At 42.4% G+C, this 27,500-nt stretch overlaps 2 protein-coding genes across 8 annotated transcripts in view; both read right to left on the bottom strand.

The window, feature by feature from the left end:
- Positions 1 to 810, bottom strand: part of LOC132122543 (interleukin-1 receptor accessory protein-like 1-B) — a 212,636-nt gene extending 211,826 nt beyond the window's left edge. For all 4 annotated transcript variants that reach the window (XM_059532921.1, XM_059532923.1, XM_059532922.1 and 1 more), the window contains exon 1: positions 728 to 810. In XM_059532921.1, coding sequence (XP_059388904.1) covers positions 728 to 809 — 82 coding nt within the window. In that variant the 5' untranslated portion in view covers position 810. The remainder of the gene's footprint in view (positions 1 to 727) is intronic.
- Positions 1 to 27,500, bottom strand: part of cpxm2 (carboxypeptidase X (M14 family), member 2) — a 268,101-nt gene that overhangs the window by 15,529 nt on the left and 225,072 nt on the right. The gene's annotated exons all lie outside the window — the stretch shown is intronic.

The raw sequence follows: 27,500 nt of genomic DNA, 5'->3' as shown, positions 1-27,500 counted from the left end.
CAAACCTCTATTCCCCAGACTTACACTGTTTTTAGGTACAGCCTGTAATAAACACTAAATCATAACCCTAACACAAAATGAATACATGTTTTGCACCAACAGGAAACAGACAGATATACAGGAAGTGAGATTATAACTTTCCTTCAGGGTAACACGACATTTATACACACAGAATAATCACTTTCAAACAGCACTAAACTTTGGACTAAAGCCAGTTTGAGAAGAAAAACAGGGTTCCCATCCAAAAACAAATGAAAGAAACAGCTTTTAATATAAAAGGTGCATTTCCATGTTGTCTGCATAATATAAAGAATCAAAATCCATGAGCATACATATGAATCTGCTTCACCAAGACACAGGAACATTAAAACACATCAATACAGAGTATTATTAGAGCAACAGATAATGCAAACACTGTCTCGTAGAGGAGCTCTGTGTCTGATGAACACAGATGTGAATGAGCTCAGATCACACACACACACACACACACACACTTCACGACCTGATGCCTTCAGAAAACCTTCAGAAGAACATCCTGAACACAGAACCCAAGAGCTTGAGCAGAACTAACACACGGATCTAAAGAAGAACAGCAAGAAACTGAAAAACACTTCCAACCAGAAACACTTCAGAGAAGCCGTGAAGAAGATTTACTTCTGTCTCCAGTCAAACGATCTGACCAGCAGCGAGGACATCACAATCACGAAGAAGGTGAGGTGTTTCTTACCTGAGCCGCGCTTGGACACCACTTTCAGACTTCTGATGACCGTGGCATACAGCAGGATCTGCAGAGGAACCCGTGATCTCATGTTCTCCTGCAGAGACACAAACACAAACGAGCGTCACACTCCTCCGTCTGATCCAGCGCTCTTCATCACCTCAGACAGCAGCACCTGATCTACCACCTCAGTCTCTTCTGGTTTATATCGGTGTTTATCTCTCTGTGTACACTGCTGGGGTCTTTACACACACACACACACACACACTCTCTCTCTCTCACACACACACACACACACACTCACACACACACACACACCAGACGTCCATCTCTGTGTCCACATCTCATTTGTTCAAGAATCCCCACAGAAACCCAGCGCCTGCCAAAAGAGAAGCCACAGATCTCTGATTCCCTGTCCAATATTTCCAGCCAGAACACAACATATGCTGCAAACATCTGCAGACGTGCCCTGAAATGACATCCACACGCCAACAGGACACCCTCATGAAGACAAATTAGGAAACACAATGAGACAATAACACGTAAGAAAGAACAGATGGTGGTCATTACACAAGAGTGTGTGTGCATATATATTTATGGGGGTGGGTTAAATGCAGAGTAATTTCCCCACATGAATCAGTAAAAGTAATCCACCAATAAACGTCACTATGAACATTCACGTCAATCTAAATTTTGATTGAATATAGTTTATTTATAGTTATTTTCAAATCTTCAATGCGCTGTCATTATAAAATAACTTTATTGTTGTTTATTTAATTCTAACAAATAATATCTGTATAAAAAACTAACCAAAGTTAAAAATATTTTGCTTATATTTCTGCACAGGAGAGAATTATATATTTATATATTGACATCAGTTATCGGCCAAAATCCAGTATTGTGCCTCCCTAATATATATATATAAATATGTGTGTGTGTGTGTGTGTGTGTGTGTGTGTGACCCTGGAGCACAAAACCAGTCTTAATGGTCAATCTGAAGCTGAATAAATGATCTCTCCATTGATGTGTGGTTTGTTCGGAGGACAATATCTGTCTGAGATGCAACTATTTGAAAATCTGGAATCTGAGGGAGTTGTTCAAATGAAGTTCTTAGCAATGCATATTACTGATCAAACATTAAGTTTTTATATATATATGGTAGGAAGGTTACAAACTATCTTCATGGAACATGATCTTTACTTAATATCCTAATGATTTTTGGCATAAAAAAAAATCGATAATTTTTTTGGGGGGATATTGCTACAAATATACCTGTGGTACTGATGACTGCTGTGTATCCGTTTTTTATATATATACAGATTTACACACACACACACACACACACACACACACATAATTTATGTATCATTTACATGTATCATTTATATTTATGTATCTTTTTTATTTTCCCTTGTATACTGTTGACTCTAATCCACCTGATCAAATGATTGACATTAATTTTCTGTCATTTTACTGCATTAGCAATGTAAAGTGTACTTTTGGCGAGCCAGTGAAGCTGCTTGAACTGAGAGATGGAGAGAGAACACAAGAACCTGATGTTCCTTATTTGTAAATCACTTTGTATAAAGGCATCTGCTAAATGACTACGGTAAATGTAAGTCACCAGAACTCAAACGAACCCGACGGTACAGAAGAACCATCAGGAAAAACACATAAAGTTAACCCTTCACACACTCTACAGGCTGGTTTGCATTGGTTTGGGTTCGTCCTGCAAACAGTTCTTCATCTCATCTCTTTATTGCACAAAAGCCAAAGTATAAAGTGTGTTCTCTCCACTTGTCAAACATACTGTAACACTTTGTAGCTTCCCATGGTTCCAGTGTGTGCGGCTGCAGATGATCTGATGATCGCATCTAATGCATCAGAGACGCGCAGCACATTAACACGGATTAAAGGCTTTAGAGATTCCACAGAATTCATCATCCAACAATACAACATTCTGAGCACTGAACACATGCAGCATCTGAATATGCACAGCATCCTTCTGTTGTTTCCAGGGAAACGCTCGTGTTGTGATTGTTGCGGCAGGCTTCAGATTGATGCTTTAGTCTCATCTGCACTTCACCATTCTGCTTTCCAACCAAAAACAGAGCCTGGAACACAGAGCAGATCTCCTTTCACACTCAGAGACCACTTCTAGTCCCTCTGGCTCAGGAAAGGAACGAGAGAAGAACATCAGATCACTTCTCTGCCTCTTTAGCTTGTCTTCACTTCTTTTAGCTGCTATTATATTTAGCCAATTTCTGTTGTGCATTTCGAGATGGTGCCAAACAGAAGAGTCTAGAGGTTCCACTGTCTCGCTCTCTCTCCTGTTTGTGGAACTGGATGAAAAATTGATGTGCCAGCTGCCTTTGCCAGTCATTAACATTTCTATTTGAGAGAAACTGTAGCGAGAGCCTCCTTCTCTACCTTCAGCTCACCCACGCAAAACCTCAGCTGCTGCGTCCTGAATTATTCTGTTTCGCATTATCTGCAAGCGCATCTGAGAGGTGAGAGAGAGAGAGACACGTGATCCTCAGTTTCTATTCAGATGAGGAGCATTACAGTCACGCTGACAGATGAGCGTTTGACTGAAGGTCAGCAGAGCCCGTAACCTCCACACACACACACACACACACACACACACACTATGAATTATACATACACAACCAACACACTGCAAAAGCTGTTCTCACTCAGTGTCTCTGTTTTCCAGTACAAATATCACACTTACAATGACATAAGAAGTATTTTTGAATCATTTTTTTTACCTGACCGCACTGGCAGATATTTTATAATATATAATTTATACATATATATATATATAATTTTAATGAATTTCCCAAAAGATGTTTTGCATCTTCAGTATATTGATTTAAGAATGATTAGATATTTGTTATAGATAACATTAAGATACTGGACAATTGATCAATTTAAGAGAAAACCTTGTTTAAGGATAAATAGCCATAGAAGGTAAGAATCACACCAGCAATAATTGTATAATTGTAATAAATTATAATAAATTGAGAATAGCAGATATCGTGATCATGATTATAACACGATTCATCGCTCAGCTCTATCTGAACTGAATTGAGCTGAATGATGACACTACTGTCTTTACAGCACAGTCTGAAAATGAACTGATTTTGTTATTTTCCAACAAGATCTCATGAAAGTGTGTATCAAAAGCACAAGTGGTGTTTCTATTTGGCATACTATTAATACGCACAAATTGACTTGGGTGTGCATATGACACGCAGTGGGTAGTATTAGGGGTGTGAAGTATGCACATGCACGGCATTTCTGTGTATCAATAGCACAATTTTCTGTTTGTATTTTGTATTTTCCCATTCATCACTGTGAAGCTGCTTTGACACAATCTGTATTGTACAAAGCACTAAAGAAATAAATGTGACTTGACTGTTACAGTGCTGTTAGAAGAGACTGATGATTACTCATCTTTTCAAACACTGAATCTTTTATTACATTTTTACTATTTCAAAGCCATTTATTTTAAAATACAAATTGTAAATAAATCTGCTGTTTCACACAATAATAAATCAGAGTCATTTGTCATTTCAGAGACAAAAAGAGTGAGTGCCAGAAAGAGACGATTTGTTATTGAGCGTGTGAATCATAAAGCAGTGCTCTTTCCAGAGAACACATCTGTCGCGTGACTTACCTCACACGCAATCATCAAATAACACTCTCTCCCTCAAGCATGGCACTCGGTGGATGTTTCTACCAGAAAAGGCTGGGAAACTCCCCTCTAGCTGTGCTTTATAGCAGCCAAGGCTCATTTTACATCAGTGCCTCTGAACAAAAGCCACACACATCCTGATCTACGCATCGCTGTCCGTCTGTGTCAGTAAGAGCTTTATTGAGTTTGAGTGGTGCGTGCCACTGGACTCGTGTTCCTTCTCCTGCTGACCAGCGCTAACGAGCCTTCACCGTGGACTAACACACCTGATACCATCCTGTTAGACGGGTTTCACGCTCCCGAGATCTAACAGAGAAACACATTTACAGAACTGCTCTCAGCCAACGGACACAGCTCTCAGGAATCAAGCACTGCAACACAAGGTCACTTCTGTATAAATGTACTTCAGAAACTGGCCTGCTTAACATTATATAATGCAGTGATTGTTAATAATATGAATTTATGTGTAACTGTGTTATGTTCTGTGTAACATTGTATTATCTGTCATCTCAGTTTCTACATATAAGTCGTGGCATCAAGTGGCGTTATGGTAAAAGCATCTGGACTGAAGCATTAATCTGCAGAAACATAAAATGAATCGTATAGTATTAATCCCTCCAACTGACATCTGTGTGATACAGATAAAGCCTGTAAAATAAACCACACTAATATTTATCAACATCCATCCATCTATATATCCATCCATCCATCTATATATCCATCCATCCATCTATATATATCCATCCATCCATCTATATACCATCCATCCATCTATATATATCCATCCATCAATCTATATATCCATCTATCCATCTATATATCAATCCATCCATCTATATATCCATCCATCCATCCATCCATACATCCATCCATCTATATATCCATGCAGCCAGCCATCTATATATCCATCCATCCATTTATATATCCATCCATCTATATATCCATCCATCCATCCATCTATATATCCTTCCTCCATCTATATATCCATACATCCATCCATCTATGTATCCATGCAGCCAGCCATCTATATATCCATCCATCCATCTATATATATATCCATCCATCCATCTAAATACCATCCATCAATCTATATATATCCATCCACCTATATATCCATCAATCCATCTATATATCAATCCATCCATCTATATATATCCATTCATCCATCTATATATCCATCCATCCATCCATCCATCCATCCATCCATATATCCATTTATCTATATATCCATCCATCCATCTATATATACGTCCATCCATCAATATATCCTTCCTTCATCTATATATCCATACATCCATCCATCTATATATCCATGCAGCCAGCCATTTCTATATCCATCAATCCATTTATATATCCATCCATCCATCCATATATCCATCCATCTATATATCCATCCATCCATCTATATATACATCCATCCATCCATCTATATATCCTTCCTCCATCTATATATCCATCCATCCATCTATATATCCATCCATCCATCCATCTATACATCCATCCATCCATCTATATATATATCCATCCATCCATCTAAATACCATCCATCTATATATCCATCAATCCATCTATATATCAATCCATTCATCCATCTATATATCCATCCATCCATCTATATATACATCCATCCATCAATATATCCTTCCTCCATCTATATATCCATCCATCCATCTATATATCCATGCAGCCAGCCATTTATATATCCATCCATCCATATATCCATCCATCTATATATCCATCCATCCATCTATATATACATCCATCCATCTATATATCCATACATCCATCCATCTATATATCCATCCATCCATTTATATATCAATCCATCCATTAATCCATCCATCTATATATATATATATATATATATATATATATATATCCATTACATTACATTTAGTCATTTAGCAGAGTTTTATCCAAGCAACTTACAAATGAGAACAATCCATCCATTTATATATCTATTCATCCATCATTAATCCATCCATTTATATATCCATCCATTCATCCATCATTCATCCATCTATATATCCATCCATTCATCCATCTATATACACTTTAATTTATCATTCATTTATCTATGTATTCATCCATTCATCCATCTATATATCCATTCATCCATCATTCATTCATCTATATATATCCATCCATTCATCTATCTATATATCCATCCATTCATCCATCTATATATCCATCCATTCTTCCAGTTATATATCCATCCATCTATTTTCCATCCATTCATCAATTTATATATCCATCAATTCATCATGTATCCATTAATCCAGTCATCTATATCCGTTCACTCAAAATGCTTCAATTCTGATGTGTCTCCCTCAAACATTTAACACACACACACACACCAGACAGCTCCTCAGTGGTCTAGAAAGAAGGAAAGACAGGCAGATGATAATGAAGATCCGTGATTCTGCATTTGTGCGTCAGACTCTGGAGGCGGAGAATGTGCTTGTGATGCTTAACGCATGCAGAAGAGCTGCAGAGAGAAGCACTTCTTTACTGTCAGGATGCCCGGTGTGTGTTTAATAAAAGATAAGAGAATCCTACCCGAATCTTTCCAAACACACAGCACTATTGAAATTCAGTCATCGTACTGTTTTACGGCCCATTACACTCGGTGTTTAGCACGAATCGCACGCGTCCTACAGCAATGGGACAGATGCGTCCGACCCTCCTTTCACTTCCGTTGCTTATCTGTGATGCTGAGAATACATCTTCTTTCTGTGTGAGTATGGAAATTACAGAGCTTTTCTCTTTCACATCTTTTCCCAAGTAAACTGAACACATTATGTCTTGTTTAGACTCTGTGAGGTAAAACATTCCTGGTCTTCACAGAATAAATGTTTTAGCATTCAGTGAAAAACCAGAATATCTCTCTCTTCACAGGAGGAGGACCACTGGTTAAATATACATGATCGACCTTAATACCTCATCAGCATAATAGGGCTGCCAATTTATCATGTCAATTTGGTGCAATACATTCTGGAAAGCATTATGTGTGAAATGATTAAGGCATGTAACACAGCCACCTCGTCCAGACCTGTCCAAAGTGCAGCGTCTGATGAACATGACTGTGTGATGGAGTCTATTAGAATGCAGTTATATGAGACTAAAATTCACAACAGTTCAGTGACCAAGAAGATTATATTGGGTTAAATTTTAGACACAATATTGTCTGTTTCGGTCAGTTTTGCTAATGAAAATAGTTTAAATCAAAGCCACAGCAAAACTGTTGAAAGTCTCTGATTAACACAAAGTTGTGAATCATTAGTGATTGAATCTGCCATTTTGAATGAATCAAGTGAGTCAACGATTCAAAAATCGGCTGAATGGATGATTCAGTGACTCACTCATTAAGAAAGTAATTTGCTGCCACCTACTGGCTCTTTTGATTATATAACAGTTTTTTCAACAGCTTACACACATTTTAAAAACTTTAACTAACTTTACACACAAATCCAAGAATTGCACACAAAATACAAAATGCCTCTCATCTCTTGCAAAATGAAGCACTGCATTCAAAATATCACAAACTCATCTCAAAAGCAAACATTTGCAAACACCTTTGCCATAATATCAATTCCTGTTAGATTTTTGTGTGTTACACAGAGAACTGTGTGTTGTGTTTTGCAAAAAAGTCAAAGAGTCAAAGGATGGACCTGCTGAATGGCCAACAACATGTACGTACAGCGATATCATTGACTTGATTGCAAATAAATGCACAGACACTATTTAACTGAACAGAGATGACATCACTGAATCCAATGATGAACTGCCTTTAACTATCATTTTTGCATTATTGACACTGTTTTCCTAATGAATGTTGTTCAGTTGCTTTGACGCAATGTATTTTGTTTAAAGCGCTATATAAATAAAGGTGACTTGACTTGACCTGCTGGCGCTACTTTGTAATTGATACATCTTTATTTAACCATCAGAAAGGTTATTTATTGTATCTACTGTACTTCAGATTACAATAACAATATAAAATACTTTTTTTTGATGTTGTGATTCAAGGGTTTAATAGACATTACCTGCACAGATTTCTCTGAGCTTCTACAGTTTACATCACATGTGTGAAACGCTCTGGACCACATCACCATCATCTTCTCAGATGACAACATACGAACAGATAGGGGCTGGAGGAGGAAAGGATGGGAATTCTGCAGCACCGCAGCTCAAAGCGACTGCATCCATTGATCACAAGATCACTGCAGAAATCAAAACACATTCGTATTTGGCATCTGCTGCTTAAACTGAGGATAATTACATTTGCTGAAGCAAATAAACTATTTTTAGTCATCTAGAGAAGTGTTTCTCAGGTCTGTTCTTAGAGCGTCTCTTTATCACACACTCATTTGAGTCATTTTGAGTCTGATGATCTGAATCAGGTGTGTTTGATCAAAGTGTGTGTGCAGTGTTGGTAGGGCTCCAGGAACAGGGCTGGAGAACACTTAACAGACCATGTCAAACACACAGAGGACAATAAAATAACATTCAAATGGTTCAGAAGTTATTATCTAACCCTAATGCCCCAGAATATTACATACATAAGACTCTCCACAGCTGAAAACCCCTTAATATTCAGTCCTGACCCAACAAACTCCTTCACTGCTTTACCATTACATGGTCACAAAAAAGAGCAAAATGTAGGCAATACAACAGCTCGTCACTGGAGTACATGCCTGTAAAGGAAAACATCTGATACCCCTCAAACGTGTTTTTGACTGCATTGGTGTAGTGATATATACTTTAAACAATACTATGTCCAGGTGACATGCTATGGTACCCCTAAATGAACCATTTTTGAACATTTTGCACACTGTAAAGCAGCAGAACCAGTTGGAGAACCTATGGACAAATGGACAGTTCTGTGAGGAGGTTATAAAGGAACATTTACATGACTTACACTGCGTTCCACGTACACATTTACAATTTATAATTTCATGTTTTCCATAGGAATTGAGCCCATGATGACCTTGGCGTGACCAGTTCCTTTTTCTAATACCTATGGGTATCACCCATCAGAAGTGAAAAGGTTTTAAGGCTCTTGAAATATATATTATATGCTGTGACTTTAAATGCAGACCTTGAGCCAAAAACTCTTCACCAAACACCAGTGACTTTTACTTTGTTTGTTTGTTTTGTTTGTTTGTTTTTTACATTCGGCCAAGTATGGTGACCCATACTCAGAATTTGTGCTCTGCATTTAACCCATCCGAAATGCACACACACAGAGCAGTGAACACACACACACACTGTGAGCACACACCCGGAGCAGTGGGCAGCCATTTATGCTGCGGCGCCCGGGGAGCAGTTGGGGGTTCGGTGCCTTGCTCAAGGGCACCTCAGTCGTGGTATTGAAGGTGGTGAGAGAACTGTACATGCACTCCCCCCACCCACAATTCCTGCCGGCCCGGGACTCGAACCCACAACCCTTCGATTGGGAGTCCGATTCTCTAACCACCAGGCCACGACTTCCCGAAGGAGGTACATACACTATATGGACAAAAGTATTAGGACACTTCCTTCTTTAGAACAGACAAAGGCACTTTCAAGACTGTGGCAACAAAGATGGAAACATAATTCACGTCGCAACAGTTTTGGATTTGTCTAAAAGGACTGTATCCATAAGTCACTGGTGTTTTTGGCTCAAGGTCTGCATTTAAAGTCACAGCAGACCAGTCAAGTTCTTCCACACTGACTGAGTCAATGATTCCTTTCTGAACCTTGCCTTATACACAGAGGCATCATCATCTTAGAATAGAAAAGACTCCTGTTGCTATAAAATTAGAAGCACACAATTCCCTAGAACATCATTATATGCTTAAACATTAAGATTTGTACTCATAGAAATTATTAAAGTAGTCAAACCTGTTCATTAGAAGGGGGTGCCAATACATTTGGCAATATAGTGAGTGTATGCGTATACTGTATATATATATATATATATATATATATATATATACACACTGAATATATGAATATATACACACTAAATATATATAACACTACATTCTACACAAGCATCCTGGCAGGTGTACACCGTACTCTGAACCAGATATTTCCATATGGAAGTGAACCTGGTGGGAAGAACTACATATGGGATGAGGAATGGACCTGAGACACGACCGAAGGTCCCGTGATGTTGCGCTGAAGACCCTGCAGAACATCTCCCATGATCAGAGCGAGAAACCAGGCATGAACCCCACACATGGAGAAGCATGCAGAACAGTCCTTCTGATGACTCACTTTCCCACAGCGCTGATGGGATGCGAGAGTCCACTCATGCGTGGTCACCAACACCAGCTCATTCGTGACTCAGAGACGCTTCGGCTTTCTGTGAGAGGGACGATAGTGGGCTGATTCCAGTGGGCTCCGCTGGCCGACGGGTCGCAGCCAAACTCACTTTATTTCAGTCGATTGTAAAAGGAGAGACAATAGAACAAAGACAGATATATAAAGAGGATCCTCTGCGCTTCTCCACGCACATCTAGCTTCTTGAAAACTGAATATTTATCTTTAATATCTGAGTCATTGTCTCTAAACACTCTTCAGGGTCCTCCTTTATGAAACATGCAGGTTTGATCAGAGTGTGTGTATGTTAAAATCCACACCAACATAAGCAGTATTGGGGGTAACATGACTTACGTATTCAGATTACTTTTTTCAAGTAACAAGTAAAGTAGCGCATTACTTTTAAATTTACAAGGACATTTCTGAGTTACCTTTTTTAAATAAGTTACACAAAACATTTTTTCCCTGACTCCTCTCTTGTCCTCATGTTGAGAGAAATCAGGAGTAAGCGCAGGGACAGAGCTCTTCCTTCAGCTGATGCTGATTCATTTCACGTTTAATGTCAAATGGCCCTTACAGTCGCCAAAATAAAACTTTTGGGGTTTGTATTATTAAAAACAAATAAGCACTCCCAGCTCAGGTGACAAAAAGTTATACAAAAGTAAAACAAAGTGATTCTTGCCACTCGTCATTCTCAAGTTAAAGATTGGGATGTTGACTGGTGCTCTATTGTAAGCTAATGAAATTAATTAGGGGGTAGAGATCTGAAACCATTCAGCTGCACGCTTTTTCAAGATCATTTCTGATTTATAGATTTCACAACTAAGGTGTATTCACATTCACTACTTTGAAACACGCACATTAGATCAAATCTAGGATGGTTTCCACAAAACATTTTATAATTACATGGAACTTCATGAATTACTGTTCATGACTGTTAGTACCTGACCATGAGCACAAAGTCTAAAAATAACAGACAACCATCATAAAACACACACACACACAGCTTCAGAGAGATTACTGCCACCTTCTTTCCAGATGAATGTCAAATCAGAGTTTGGATTAGCTTTGCTTTCCTCCAGAGTAAATTTCTACCCATCATCAGCAGGAAGAGCTTCTGTTCCCTGAAGCTCACAGAGACATCACAAGCCTCAGAAACAGAGGAACGCTGGAGTCACATCCACGGATCCAGAGCAATCGTGAACACTGGTTCCCAGCGGGTTACAAAAAAATAAAGCTGCTTCACGATGCCAAAGAAGAACCTTTTTGTCTAAATGGTTCCATAAAGCACCTATAACATCTGTTTCACAAAAGGTTCATTGTGGCGAAAAAAGGTTCTTCAGATTATAAAAAGATAAGAAAAAGGTTGTTCTTTACAGAACCTTTGACTGAATGGTTATTTGTGGAACCAACATTTTGTTACACATAATATAATGTTATTTGAACATTTATTTGTAATATTCTAAGAATGTTTTCTTGTGGTGACTTTATTTAAAGGTTACAAAAATGTTTCTTGAAACATTCCATTAACTGCATCTGTACTCAAAACTATTTTAACGTCTGTTTTTAAACTTTGTGTCATGATTAAAACATTAATTAAAAGTTAGAATAAATGTTTCTTAGGATGTTCATCAGAGTACAAACATAAGTACTTTCCGAGATGGTTTTCTCTCAAGGTTCTGAGAACATATATCTAATATTAATAGAGTTATAAGAATGTACCATTAACATAAATTTCCAAACATTTTGTCCTAACATTTAAATACATTCCCTGTTGCCTGGGAAGTCCCAAAAATCAAGATGAGAAATCCATCACTGATAACATCCCATCTTTCTGCCCTCAGCACCTGAAGTAAATCCTCACGCTGAACACTGTGGTGTTTTATAGACGTTAGGTGTTTGAAAACAGCACTTCACTAATTCTTCTATAATTATTATACATGCAGCTTTTATGAGCTCATAGTAATTAAGGGATGAAATTAAAATAGAAAATACTTAATTTGTCACACTGCAGGAGCATGTAAAATGAACTAGTGAAGGAAAAACGATTATTAAAAACTAATAAGAAATGGTGAATAGGACCTAAAACTACAGTAACATATTTAGTCCACCAACATGTTATGCATCATCAAACCAAATATTAATGTTCGACTTCATTAATTCACTGAAATAGTTTGCATTAAACTTTCCAAGAGCTAGATATCTGACAAGATGAGGTCTTTACAGCGCTGATATTTTGATATAAATGTGAGATTAATGAGCTGTGCAGGAGCAGGCGTTCATGCCCGGGGCTGACGAGTCTCATGATCGCAGGAAATCATGTAATTGGCATCTATTTAATATCTGAGAAACAAGCCCCACCAGACCAGACCCCCGATCGGTTCTCAACATCATAAAAACAAACCAACAAACCGAGGATTTCTGGAAACTAGTTACACGGTAAACCAGAACCTTATGCTTCATTTTTATGAACAAAACTCAAAAATAAAAAAATAAAAAATGTACACCATGAAGAAATCAGTCTGATGACTGAATAATGAGCTTTCTGTGCTCCTGTGAAACATATTTTCTCCCTGCCCATCATGTTTAAATAATCTGATCCATCTGAGATAAGCAGATGGTTATAATGAAGCCAAACCACACAACCATTGTGAAAAAGGCCCAGCAGAGGTTGTACTTCCTTCGCCAGCTGAGGAAGTTTAACCTGCCACAGGATCTGCTGAAACAGTTCTACTCCACCATCATCGAATCCATCCTCTGCACTTCAGTAACTGTCTGGTTCAGCTCAGCTTCTAAATCGGACCTCAGAAGACTACAGAGGGTAGTCCGGACTGCTGAGCGAATTATCGGTACAACCCTCCCATCTATTCAAGAACTGTACTTATCCAGAGTGAGCAAAAGGGCTGTAAAAATCACTCTGGACCCCTCACATCCAGCACACTCCCTCTTTGAACTGTTGCCATCTGGTCGACGCTACAGAGCACTGAGCGCCAGAACGACCAGACACAGGAACAGTTTCTTCCCTCAGGCAATCCATCTTATGAACAGCTGATAATAACTGTGGGACACACTACACTATTTATATTTATATACACTACACTTTTTATCCAACACACATACTTAGCGTACACGTAAATCTTTTGCACATAATATACATGTACATACATGGAACACACTATACTACTTATATTTATATTTATATACACATACACTTATTTATCCAAACACACATACTTAGCGTACAGTTACAATTTTTCCACATAATATACATGTACATACATAAATGCTCTTTTTAATATACCTGCCATACATTGTCAATTTGTATATTGTCAATCCTTACCCACCTATTTGTATTTTTTTGTATTTTTTATTCCTTATTGTGTTTTTTGTTCTGTCGCTGTTATGTTGCACTGCGGAGCTCTGTCACGAAAACAAATTCCTCGTATGTGTGAACATACCTGGCAATAAAGCTCATTCTGATTCTGATTCTGATTCTGATTCTGATTCTGAAAAGCATTGAAATGATGGAGGAAATGTGATGAAAGAGCCACTTCGTCCTAAACACAACTTCAGCTGCACAAACCAATGAAACATCCACACAAACTAACCTGGACAGACATTACACAAGACAAACACAATCTACAAGCTGAATTCTCATCTGGAGGCTAATATTCGAGCGCAAGCCTGAGAGACAGTAATCTCATTTCACTGTTTTTTTTATTTTTATTTATTTATTTATTTATTTTTTTAAGTTTACTGGAATCATTTTCTCTTCTTTCTCTCTCTCTCTGCGGTGACAGATATGATCCTTCATGTAACGCACCTCTCTCTCTCTCTCTCTCTCTCTCTCCGTCACACACACACACACACACACACACACACACACACCGGCTCTGTCCCGCTGTCGCGTCATTTCTGAGATGCTGCAAACGCGTCTGTAAGAATGAAAACGAATTTCACTAATAGATTACCGAAGATTCAGTCCAACTCACACACACACACACACACACACAGTTAAAGCAGAAACACACTCTAAACGCATTCGTTCGCGCGGTTCATGTTGGCTAATAATCATTTACATTTTCACACGAAATTATTTTTTTGTAGAAATCTCTGCAGTGAAAAGCGCATTTCCAGCAGTCAAATAAACCCATCGTGTTTATAAACGAATCATAAGAATAAATCAATTTGTTCTAATGAAATATAGCTATATTCCTTTTTATGTTCATGTATTTTTCGTTGGAGGAGATTAATTTGATTCATTTCACTAATGCGACTGTACAACAAGACATTTAAATAATTATTAAAAAATTATTTCGGCATCAAACTTTTATAGATAATGAGCGAGCATAAATGTGCCAAATTTAGAATCGTCTCACCCAAAGTGATGGATCCAGATATCAGCAAAGAGCGACTGAAACCATCGGATCTGAGGAAGCAGGCTTCTGCTCTCCCAAACCAATGAAAGATGAAGGGATTCTGAGGAAATCAGGAGGAAAAATCCATCTGTCATGAGTTAAATCCTCTTCGTGGCGCGCAGGTGACCATCAGACTGACAGTGAGATCAGATGATGAGGATGAAGAGGAGGACAAATCGAAGATGAAGATGAGGCATCAGTTAAACGTGTGTTTTCTCATCATGATGTGTGTTCTCCATCATCAGCGGATCGCGGAGCATCTCCCGCAGCTTCAGCCCGCAGTGCGCCTCACATCACCGGCTCAGACACACAGCAGAACACCGCCGGAGTCCGCTGGAGCTCGAGGGGGAGGGGAGGGGGGGGGGGGAAGGAGAGAGGGAGAGAGAGAGAGAGAGCGAGAGAGAGAGCGCACTGCCGCCCAATGGAGAAGATCTGATTCCAGCAGCCATTATGCAGGTGAGACACACACACACACACACACACTTTGCATCAACAGGACATTGAAAGTTCATGTTTAGAATGATCCGGGATTCTGCAGAGACACTGAACGAAGCCAGTGAGTGATTTTACTTGACATTTTAATTGGATTTCGTCCAACGCACAACTTGACACTGACAGACTCGCGCTGGTGTGAGGTTTCCGTGACTCTCACGAGTCTGCTGTGATGGTTGATGGCTGGACCTGGATGTTCCTGGTGTGTGTGGAACATGAGGCTCATGAATGGCTCTTGTTATTCCTCCAGGACCTCTGAGGCGCCTTCTGTGAGGGGAATATCGATGAAGGGCTTCGACACCGAAGAAAAGAGCCTCAGAGCCGGGCCCCTCTGTCGTCTCCGTGTCAGAGCCACGGGACAAACGTGACTCCGTAATCAATGAAAAGACGGACAAACGCGGCTTTGATTGCGGCGAAATTAATCTTTCCATCATCTAGAATTGAAAACATCCACAGAAAAACCTGCCAGACACAGAAGCGCTGGAGTGGAGTTCAAAACAAGGAGTTTGCTTGGGTTTCAATATGAGCCAAGTAAAAACTGGAAAGAAAAAAATCTGAGTTATCATAAAAATGCACCCTAATTTGCATACTGCATACATGAACTGGGAGATGAATGGCAAAAGTGCCCCGATCTTCCTTCTGCTTAAGTACATTCGTTTAAAAACACCATAAAAGTTATTTTTCGAAGTAGGCCTAAATAAAACTGATTACTATAATAATAAAAAAGAAAGAAACTATAACAAATATACAGTATTTTAGTTAGGCCTGCTTAAATACGGTGATGCTCTTTTTAAAAATATTATTTGATTATAAACTGATATAAACTGTTGGTTACACTATCTGAAGGTGTCCTTGTTACAGTTTAATTAAAAACACACACCAAATCTACAAAACATACACTTTTCATCAGACTTTGACTCAGTTTTTAATTTCATTAAACACTTCTTGTAAAACACAACACAGTTCTTTTTGTAACACACACACGTCGATAGAATTGACCCGGTGGTAATATATCCTCGGCTGATGACGTCATCGGGGCGCGCACCTGCAGCACGGGGCTATAAATAGATACGCTACAGGTGCATTCACAGGAATTTTTGTCTGAAGAGCAGTCCTGGGACATATTCAATACGGCAATGCAACGCAGCATCTCGTTCTGCTTTCTCAGGGAACTAGGTTACAGTTAAGTAACCGGGTACGTTCCCTTTCGAATGCTTCGGTTGTGCAGGTGTGCTATCAAACCACAAGAAGGCCTCAGGACTCAAGGACATGAGAGCCCGGAGTAGCATGGACATCCAAACTATAAAATCTTATGAATGTGTGCGGAGAAGACCAACCTGCCGCATCACAAACCTGTTGTAAGGGGGCACTCCTTATCGCCATGAGAAAAAACATTTTAGAGTCAGAAGTCGTATCAGACGCTGATTCTAAAGTTTCAAAGGGGGTTTTAACAAGACCCTCGAGAACCATAGCTAAGTCCCAAGAAGGCATCTTGGTTTCACTGTAGGCCTCAGTCGTCTGGCCCCACAAAGGAAGCAGGAGAGCAGAGGGTGTCTCCCGAGTGTCATCCCGTCAATCAAGGTGTGGCAAGCTGAAAGAGCGGCCACATAAACCTTAAGAGTAGCAGGGCATGTGTCTGTTGACAATTTCTCTTGCATGAAGTCCAGAACTGAAGCAATGTAGTTGTTGACTGGGTCTTCATTGTGTACCACACACCACCTGTCAAATACACCCCATTTACTGGCGTAACTCTGTCTGGTGGAGGAAGCCCTAGCACTAAGAATGGTATTAATAACATCCAGCGAAAGTCCTGTGTTCCACAGTTGGTGTCCTTCAGGGGCCAAACATGAAGATTCCACAGGTCGGGCCTGGGATGGAATATCGTGACCCCTGCGTGAGACAGAAGGTCCCTCCTCTCTGGAATCACCCATGGCGAGCCGTAGAGGAGAGATATTATCCCCGAGAACCATACTCTGTTCGGCCAACGTGGTGCTATCAGCAAGAGGCAAGACTCTTGTTGGCGAACTCTGGCTAGGACTCCCGGGAGCAGGGAGACTGGAGGGAACGCATACAGGCGCATTTTGGGCCATGTGTGCATCATCGCATCCAGACCCCGGGGGGGGGGGCTGGGTGACTCAGAGAGAAGTAGAGGGGACATTGCGCTGTCTGATGGGTCCTCGTGTGCCCAGAGCCACTAGCTCAGTGCCCTGAAGCGCCTGACTGGCAGGGGGCGACTGTACTAGCTGCTCTATAGACCTCCGTAGAGGTAGCGAGCCTCTTAGCACCGCTAGTTTCCAGGCGGTATCTGAGGAAATTGCTCGCCGGAGATTGCTGCGCCCTGAAACACTGACAGGGTTGGCAGAATGATCTCCTGAGGGCACTGAGAAGAGACGGGCACCGTGTAATGCGCTGCCGATGGCCCCTCCCCTTGAGTGCGGCGAGGGAGGAAATGACGAACGCCTCTTCAATGCCCGTCAAATTAAGCCACAGACGCCTCCTCGTGCTGACTAAAGCTGACATAGAACGGCCAAAGGCACAGGCCGTTTGCTTAGTCGCACAGGGAGACAAATCTGTGGCTCGACGAAGCTCAGTGCGCCTAGAGCCACTATTTTGTTGCCCTGAAGCGGCAGACCGGCAGGGGACGACCGTACTCGCTGCTCTTGAGACCTCTGTAGAGGTAGTGAGCCTCTTAGCACCGCTAGTTTCCAGGCGGTAACTGAGAGAAGCACTCGCTGGAGATCGCTGTGCCCTGAAACACTGGCAGGGTTGGCAGAACAGTCTCCTGAGGAGAGACGGGCACCGTGTAATACGGTGCCAATGGCCCCTCCCCATGAGACAAATTCATCTCTCGACGAAGCTCAGCAACCGCTTCCTTGTGTGCCCAGAGCCACTAGCTCAGTGCCCTGAAGCGGCAGACCGGCAGGGGACGACCATACTAGCTGCTTTAGAGACCTCCGTAGAGGTAGTGAGCCTCTTAGCACCGCTAGTTTCCAGGCGGTAACTGAGAGAATCACTCGCCGGAGATTGCTGTGCCCTGAAACACTGTCAGGGTTGGCAGAACGATCTCCTGTTTTTATCTAATACTTCGCTGGAAACCACCTCCCCCCGAATCACACAAAGTGGTGGGGATGGAGGAGTTTTGTGAGGGTAACGGGGCAGGGTGGGGCGAAAAGGGACTACCCCCACCAGCAAGGGCACCAGAGCGTCAGGACTTCCTCTTCTTATCAAGGACAGTAATTACAACAACTACAAAAGGGGAAGAGAAGAAGAACAAAGAAGACAAATGAGGAGATACAGTAAGACAAAAAAAGAAATATGAGCAGTGGAAACAGAAGAGGTTTAAGAGTGAGAGGTGGTGGCCAGTATAGAGGGAGAAGAGGAAGAGGAAGAGGAGATAGAGAAAGAGAAAGAAGAGCTGAAGATTTAGGACAAAGAGCGGAAGATGTAGGAGGAAGAGTGAGAAGAGCTGAGAATGTAGGAAGAGGACAAGAGATTGAAGAGATGGATAGATTGGAGGGCAATGGTATAGTGGAAAGAGAAAATATAAGAAGAGGTGGACAGGGAGGAAGATGAGGGCAAAGAGGAAGAGAAGGGAGGAGAGGTAGAATGAGGGTAGGGTACACACGTGTTTCAAATGAAATCAGAGCCACACTTATTGACCATGTTATAAATCATGGTCTCTCATATAGAGAAGCTGCCCAGAGAGTTCAGTCCTATATAAGGAGATCCACAGTGGCTTCAATTATCCGTACATTTCTGAGGGAAAACCGGTAAGTAACTATATCATTCTACTTTTACAATGAGAGTCCATGTAGTCTTGTTTGACATAGGTCTAGATCTCTACAGTAAATGTTCCTGCTTGTCCAAACCTTTTTCAGAATTGAAGTTAGAGAACATTCAGATGGACGAACAAGACTTTTTTCAGTTGAACAAGAGCATGCCATTGTTGACATGGTGGTCCAGAACAACACCCTCCGCCTCAAAGAAATTCAGCAAAGAATAACACCGGACAATCAACTGTTCCAAAATATCCTCCAATACAGTCTCTCCATAATTGACCGTGTTCTAAGAAGAAATGCTATCCGAATGAAGCAAGTACACAAAGTGCCCTTTGAGAGGAACTCCGTTAGAGTGAAGGAGTTGCGATTCCAGTTTGTTCAAGTATGTGCAACCCAATTACTGCAATTTTACTGTCAACTCAAAGATATATTTTTCCTGAATTTTAAGTATGTGTCCATAAATTATTCCATGCTATTATATGTGAAAAGATTTAGGCATATGTCAATGTCACCTTTATTTATATAGCGCTTTAAACAAAATACATTGCGTCAAAGCAACTGAACAACATTCATTAGGAAAACAGTGTCAATAATGCAAAAATGATAGTTAAAGGCAGTTCATCATTGGATTCAGTGATGTCATCTCTGTTCAGTTAAATAGTGTCTGTGCATTTATTTGCAATCAAGTCAACGATATTGCTGTAGATGAAGTGTCCCCAACTAAGCAAGCCAGAGGCGACAGCGGCAAGGAACCGAAACTCCATCGGTGACAGAATGGAGAAAAAACCTTGGGAGAAACCAGGCTCAGTTGGGGGGCCAGTTCTCCTCTGACCAGACGAAACCAGTAGTTCAATTCCAGGCTGCAGCAAAGTCAGATTGTGCAGAAGAACCATCTGTTTCCTGTGGTCTTGTCCTGGTGCTCCTCTGAGACAAGGTCTTTACAGGGGATCTGTATCTGGGGCTCTAGTTGTCCTGGTCTCCGCTGTCTTTCAGGGATGTAGAGGTCCTTTCTAGGTGCTGATCCAGCATCTGGTCTGGATACGTACTGGATCCGGGTGACTGCAGTGACCCTCTGATCTGGACACAGACTGGATCTGGTGGCTACGGTGACCTCGGAACAAGAGAGAAACAGACAAATATTAGCGTAGATGCCATTCTTCTAATGATGTAGCAAGTACATAGGCTGTTATGGGAAGTGTTTCCGGTTCCGGTTTACCTAATTAATGCAGCCTAAAAATCCTTTAACGGATTTGGATATTAAAAGCATATTAGTATGTTATGTGTATGCCAGGTTAAAGAGATGGGTCTTTAATCTAGATTTAAACTGCAAGAGTGTGTCTGTCTCCCGAACAATGTTAGGTAGGTTATTCCAGATTTTAGGCGCCAAATAGGAAAAGGATCTGCCGCCTGCAGTTGATTTTGATATTCTAGGTATTATCAAATTGCCTGAGTTTTGAGAACGTAGCGGACGTAGAGGATTATAATGTAAAAGGAGCTCATTCAAATACTGAGGTGCTAAACCATTCAGGGCTTTATAAGTAATAAGCAATATTTTAAAATCTATGCGATGCTTGATAGGGAGCCAGTGCAGTGTTGACAGGACCGGGCTAATATGGTCATACTTCCTGGTTCTAGTAAGAACTCTTGCTGCTGCATTTTGGACTAGCTGTAGTTTGTTTACTAAGTGTGCAGAACAACCACCCAATAAAGCATTACAATAATCTAACCTTGAGGTCATAAATGCATGGATTAACATTTCTGCATTTGACATCGAGAGCATAGGCCGTAATTTAGATATATTTTTGAGATGGAAAAATGCAGTTTTACAAATGCTAGAAACGTGGCTTTCTAAGGAAAGATTGCGATCAAATAGCACAGCTAGGTTCCTAACTGATGACAGAGAATTGACAGAGCAACCATCAAGTCTTAGACAGTGTTCTAGGTTATTACAAGCAGAGTTTTTAGGTCCTATAATTAACACCTCTGTTTTTTCAGAATTTAGCAGTAAGAAATTACTCGTCATCCAGTTTTTTATATCGACTATGCAATCCATTAGTTTTTCAAATTGGTGTGTTTCACCGGGCTGCGAAGAAATATAGAGCTGAGTATCATCAGCATAACAGTGAAAGCTAACACCATGTTTCCTGATATCTATGTATACTGCTTCAAGAGTGATTCACCCTGATGGGCGTGCGGCCGGAAATCCAGGCGCGCGCTGGAACACGGTCTCTCAGCCAGCGCTGTAGTGGGCGCATGCGCAGCAGGCCCAGTTTGAGAACCGCAGAGGCTGATGCCATCAGACCTAGCATTTCCTGAAATCGTTTGAGCGGGTAAAGAGACCCGGCTTTGAACGACACGGCTAGATGCTGAATAGTGAGAGCGCGCTGTGACGTCAGACGCGCTGTACATGTCACAGAGTCTATGTCTATCCCCAAAAAGGAAATCCTCTGGCTGGGAGACAGAGCGCTCTTGACAGTGTTGATCGTGAGACCCAGGCATTCTAAATGGCTGAGGATCCAGGATCTGTGTGTCGTCAGTAGTTCCTCGGAATGGGCTAAAACTAGCCAGTCGTCGAGGTAGTTCAATACTCGCACTCCCCGCATTCTCAGGGGTGCGAGAGCGGCATCCATGCACCGTGTAAACGTACGGGGCGCTACGTAGAGGCCGAATGGAAGAACCATGTACTGATAAGTCTGCCCCTCGAAGGCGAATCTCAAGAATGGCCTGTGATGGGGTGCTATTTGAATGTGAAAGTAAGCGTCTTTCAGATCCACTGAGAAAAACCAATCCCTCGGGGCGAATTTGCGCGAGTATTTGTTTGGTAGTTAACATTTTGAACGATCGCGTCATAAGCGCTTTGTTCAAACGTCTGAGATCTAGGATGGGTCTGAGACCGCCATCCTTTTTTGGTACGAGGAAGTAGCGGCTGTAAAAGCCTGACTCGCGCTGCGCAGGGGGGACAGTTTCTATCGCCCCTTTTGCAAGAAGGTTTATCAGTTCGGCGCGAAGGACGTGTGTCATTTCGCTTTTCACTTTCGTTTCGACCACGGCGCGAAAGCGCGGCGGTCTGCGAGCGAACTGGAGCGAGTAACCTCGTTTTATTATATTCAAAACCCAATTTGATATGCCGGGGATGGCCTGCCATGCAGCGGCTCGTGCGGCTATGGGTTGAATGTGCTTCGGGCACTGGCCGCCTGTTATGAGGGGACCAGTAGCTCGAGTATGCTGTGCTTGTGACACTGTGGTGACAGTGCTTATTTGTAGGGTTGCGCACTGAGAAGTGGGCACGCGCGCTACATTTAGAGCACCTCCGGCGCGAGCGGGAAGGTGGGCATGAAAGGAGACCCGAGTGTGTCTTTGTGACACTTGGGGGAGTGTGTTTACATGTAGGGGTGCGTACTGTGTAGTGGGCACACTGCCTACATAGAAAAAGCTCTTTTCGTGCTTTATTGAGGTCGCCGTGAAAACGGCGTTTGTGTGCAGGCGTGCGTGCATTGTAACAGGCTCGTTTACTGCAGTATAGACATCTCCAACCGCCTTTAGTGAGGGGATTGGAGGAAGCATGTGAGGTTTCTTGTGTGGTGGTCCGGCCGCTGCGGGACTTAACCACGGTCTTTTCAGCCCGAAGGTCAGGAGGGCTTCGGAGGTTCGGGGTTCAGCACAATCCTGGGCCGAGGTCCCCGTCTCTCTGGCGGTTTGCGGCTCGTAGAGCGAGAGCGGTGCTGGGTTTTGGTCGCTGGGCGAGACTGTAAGTCTGGCTGCGATGGCTTCGAGGTCTGAGGGGGCGGCGCATTTCTACGGCGTCCCGCAGCAGAGCTAGAGCGTTTCGGCAGGAAGTGTCTCATTGCCTGTGACGTTTTCTGAGCCTCAGTGAAGCGTTCAGCGAAACCCTTAACCGACTGGCCAAAGAGGCCGGAAGGCGAGATAGGAGAGTCAAGAAAGGCGGATTTGTCGGCGTCTTTCATCTCCGTGAGCGTGAGCCAGAGGTGTCGCTCTAAAACAGCGAGGCTTGCCATGCTTCGGCCGATCGCTTGTGCTGTGGTCTTTGTCGCACGCAGGGCTAGATCAGTAGCGCTGCGGAGATCTTTAAAGTCATAGGTATCTGGGGCAGACTCGTCCAGGTTACGGAGAAGTCTGGCCTGAAAAACCTGCAGCACAGCCACGGTGTGTAGAGCCGAAGCAGCTTGACCAGCGGAGGTGTAAGCTCGGCCAGCGAGAGCTGAGGTGGTGCGGCACGGCTTGGATGGATGCACAGGCTTCGACCGCCATCCTGCGGCTGATGGCGGGCAGAGGTGTGCAGCAATAGCCTCCTCGAGAGGGGGGAGGCTCTCGTAACCGTGGTCTTGGGCGCCGTCGACAGAGGAGAGCGCTGACGAGACAAAAGTCTTCAAGCGTGCGGAGAATGGGGCTTTCCACGACTTCGTGAGTTCATCGTGAACTTCCGGGAAGAAGGGGGCGTTTCTTTGCGGAGGGGCCGAAGGGCGCCCCTGCAAGAACCATTCGTCCAGCCTGCTTTTAGCGGGCTCGTCTGGAGGAGACCAGTCGAGCTGAAGGTCGCTGACAGCCCTTGTAAGCACGCGAGTAAGCTCCGCGTCGATATCAGCGCGTTGTCCGGTGCAGCTGGGTGCTGTAGAGGGGGGGGGGGGTCCGCAATGGAGCCCGACCATTCCTCACTACTGGACGCGGCGAGAGAAAGGCTGTCGTGTCTGTCCTCCTCCGCCTCAGGCGCTCCGAAGGAGAAGGGGGCGCTGGTGAGCAGGGACTGGCGCTGCTCGTCCACGAAGAGGACAGGCGAAGGAGAGAGAGCGGGCGAGGCACACGGGGAGTGTTCCGGCGTGAGCTCGCGTGTAGCAGTGTGCTCAGGCATTCTCTGTTCGCGGCGTTTCTTACGCGGCACTTGAGAGAGAAGAGGCGGAGCGGGTGGAGCATCGTGGCTGGTTTGAGCTAATCGAGCCCGCAGGGTCGATATAGCCATGTTGTCGCACTCAGGGCAGCCGCCCTTGGAGAGTGCGCTCTCAGCATGCTCGCGGCCCAGGCAGGAGACACAGATGATGTGGCGGTCCTCGCTGGGCAGAGGGCCTCGGCAGGAAGCGCAGGCCCGAGGCATTTGAAACAACGCCTCGAATTCTGGAGAAAAAAGTGTGATGCAGCGGCAAACACACTAGCTTTGTAAAGGATATAGTCACGCCGGATGGCGCAGCAGGAAGCGAGTGCTGAAGGCGGCGTCGAGATGAAGCACGAGCCGGCGTCCTCAGATCTGCGTTGCAGTGCTATCCCGCTGAGAGCCTTTTCGACGGCGTGTAGAGGCTTCTCCGGAGAAGACAGCGAAGTGCAGGTGAGATCGCTGAAGGAGATGAAATCTGATCCCTATGGTGAAGCGGTGGCTTATATAGTTCCAGCCACGCCTATTCTGACGTCCAATGGGCGCGAAGCGCCCCCATTGGTTCGTTCCTCTCTGCCGCCTCACCATAGGTTGCTGCAGTTGCCGCAGCACAGCCAATAAGCGCGCGAGCCGCTTCGCTTGGGTCTGCTGTGCTGCAGCACTGCGTTTTACATTATTTAAAAATTAAGGATAATTTTTGGCTTCATATTCTCGAGAAAAGGGGACCTTTTCCCATAGCGTAAGCTAGCTTACGCAGTACGAGAGTACTCTCGAAAGGGAACATGTATTTTCATTTATTTCTTTGTGTATCTTCAGCTGAATTTGTTATAAAATCAACAGAGAACACACTTTTAGTTTTTATGTTAATATTGAATTTTAATAAATGCATTACTAGAATAAAATGCAGTATTTCATTGTGCTGTGAATACTTAACAGTTTCGTCAGCATAAGAGTGTGTTTAGTTTGCTGTTAACTGTTTTGAGAGCTGTTACCTGAGTTTGGAGAAATCTACCAAATCGATTGAGAAAAACTGTAATATTATGGCAAAGGTCCTTGCAAATGATTGCTTTTGAGATGTGTTTGTGATATTTTCAATGCAATGCTTCATTTTGCACAAGATTAGAGGCATTTTACATTCTGTGTGCAATTCTTGGATTTGTATGTAAAGTTTTGAAAAAAGGGGCATAGTTTTGCAAATGAGTTAAAAATAAACTGTAACCATGGTTTTAATCACAAATAAAGCCAAAATCCATGGTTACTACACTTACACTACAATAAAACCATGGTTAATTTCTGTAAGGGGAAACTCAGTACCAGTGCTGTGGTTCTCCTGAAGGCTATCCTACCCCTGACTCCAGCCGCTCAGCCCTGATCAGCGTCAGCAGGAACCGGACAGAGTAACGGCTGTAACACCATCTCTATCGAGGGTGAAAGGTCTGTCGCAAGAACAAACAGTCAACGATCATCGAAATAGACTGTGTCATTATCGTATCATCCACTTCAACAACGAAGCCAAGAGTGCAGTCAGAGCTCGAGGACGAGTGCTGCTTTCTTAAGTGAATCTTTACTTGATTTTCAAGAAGTCTTGATGAGCAGAACCAGAGGCTGATGTTGTTAGGTTCCCCTGCAGCACACACACACACAGAGAAAACAAACATCAGCAGTCAAGATTCCTCTGGGGTCTTCTGACAGCTTCAGGTTCAGGACAGACAGCAATAATAACACTGAGACTAAGGGGTTATTTCCTCATTTTGACACAGATCAGATCATGCATTTCAGTCAAGAGCCACAGAGTCTCCGTATGGAAGAGTTCCCTTCTTAACCCTGCCAGCCATTTTGCTGATTTTCACTAAAATTTCATGGCCCCCAGAATATTTTGTTGCATGAATATCTGAACATGCAATACATTAAAATAATGATGAGACGCTGTACCCTCAAACACAATTTTATTCTAGATTCAAGCAATTATTATTATTTTTTTTTTTTATCAACTCTTGGATGTAGGTATAGTTTCACAAAAATGAAGCAAAATATTAAGCAAAAATCTGAGAAAATGTCATTTTAATCAAATACTACATCTGGGTCATATTCAGTAATATTATCAAATCAAAGCTGCAGTGGATGGCTTCCATCAGTTCTCCCAAAGCTTCACAGGCCTTTACCACTTTCTGGATCTGACACAACATTAGACAGTTTTCATTTATACGAGGTTAGTGTTGATGATGGTATTATTGTTCATATGTTTACATATGAGATCGCTGGTTTCTGCGTCTTCCTTGTCTGTGGTTTTGATCGAGAGTTTCTAGACTCATTCAGGAGATGCGTAATAGCGCCCCCTAGTGTATAACAGTGAAAACCTGGAAAATTCTGTGTTTGGCGTGGAAAGAGTTAATAACAGTGGAGATGTTCAGAAATGAGAATAGCTTTAGAATGAAACAGTTTCAGATTACAGACTCTCTTATATTTTCATTCACTTTTGTTTTATTCCATCGTAAGTGTTCTCGCATTGAACTGGTGACCACTTTTGGTGCTTTGGGAAAAAGACATCCCTGCTGTGTGTTTGGTTCACCAGGATTCAGAGTCCTGTGTAAGACTGAATACTGAAGAAAGCAAAAGAGCAGCAGTTTGGACATAGATTCATTTACTGCAGATCCAGGCCAGCAGAATTCATTTCAGTTCAGCTATAGAGTTCACTGAAGAAAGCCTCGATCTCATGATCCCGGGGTGACAAGTGTGTCATCTGCATTCAGCGCAGTGATAGTGATGCAGCGAAGAAGAACCTGAATCAACACACTGGTGAATTATGTAACAATGTGTCACCTTTGTTCTGTGAATCTGGTGAATGGTGTGGTGAATTTGAGTCTTTTGTGATGAAGCACACAGCATTACATCACTGATTATACAGAGTTATTTCTGTCTGCTCTGACAAAAGCTCTTTTACCGTCTAACAGCATGCAGACACATCTCAAATTTGTGGTTTTGTAAGGGTTTACAAGAAGTCAGTGCCTGTTTACACGGTCAACCTGGTTTGCAAAGGCTGTTTTTCTCAAATAGCACATCACTTCTATTTCCAGTCGGTGTGAATAGCATCTATTACAGTTTGCACTTAGCAGAAACTACGCTATTTGCTGCTTTTTTACTTTGTTCAAACAAAATCTACCACTTTTTACCCCAACCATAACCTGTGGAGACAGCCCTCAGG

This window comes from Carassius carassius, chromosome 40, assembly GCF_963082965.1.
Source record: "Carassius carassius chromosome 40, fCarCar2.1, whole genome shotgun sequence".
Taxonomy (NCBI): Eukaryota; Metazoa; Chordata; class Actinopteri; order Cypriniformes; family Cyprinidae; genus Carassius; species Carassius carassius.
This window is presented reverse-complemented; position numbering and strand designations above follow the sequence as displayed.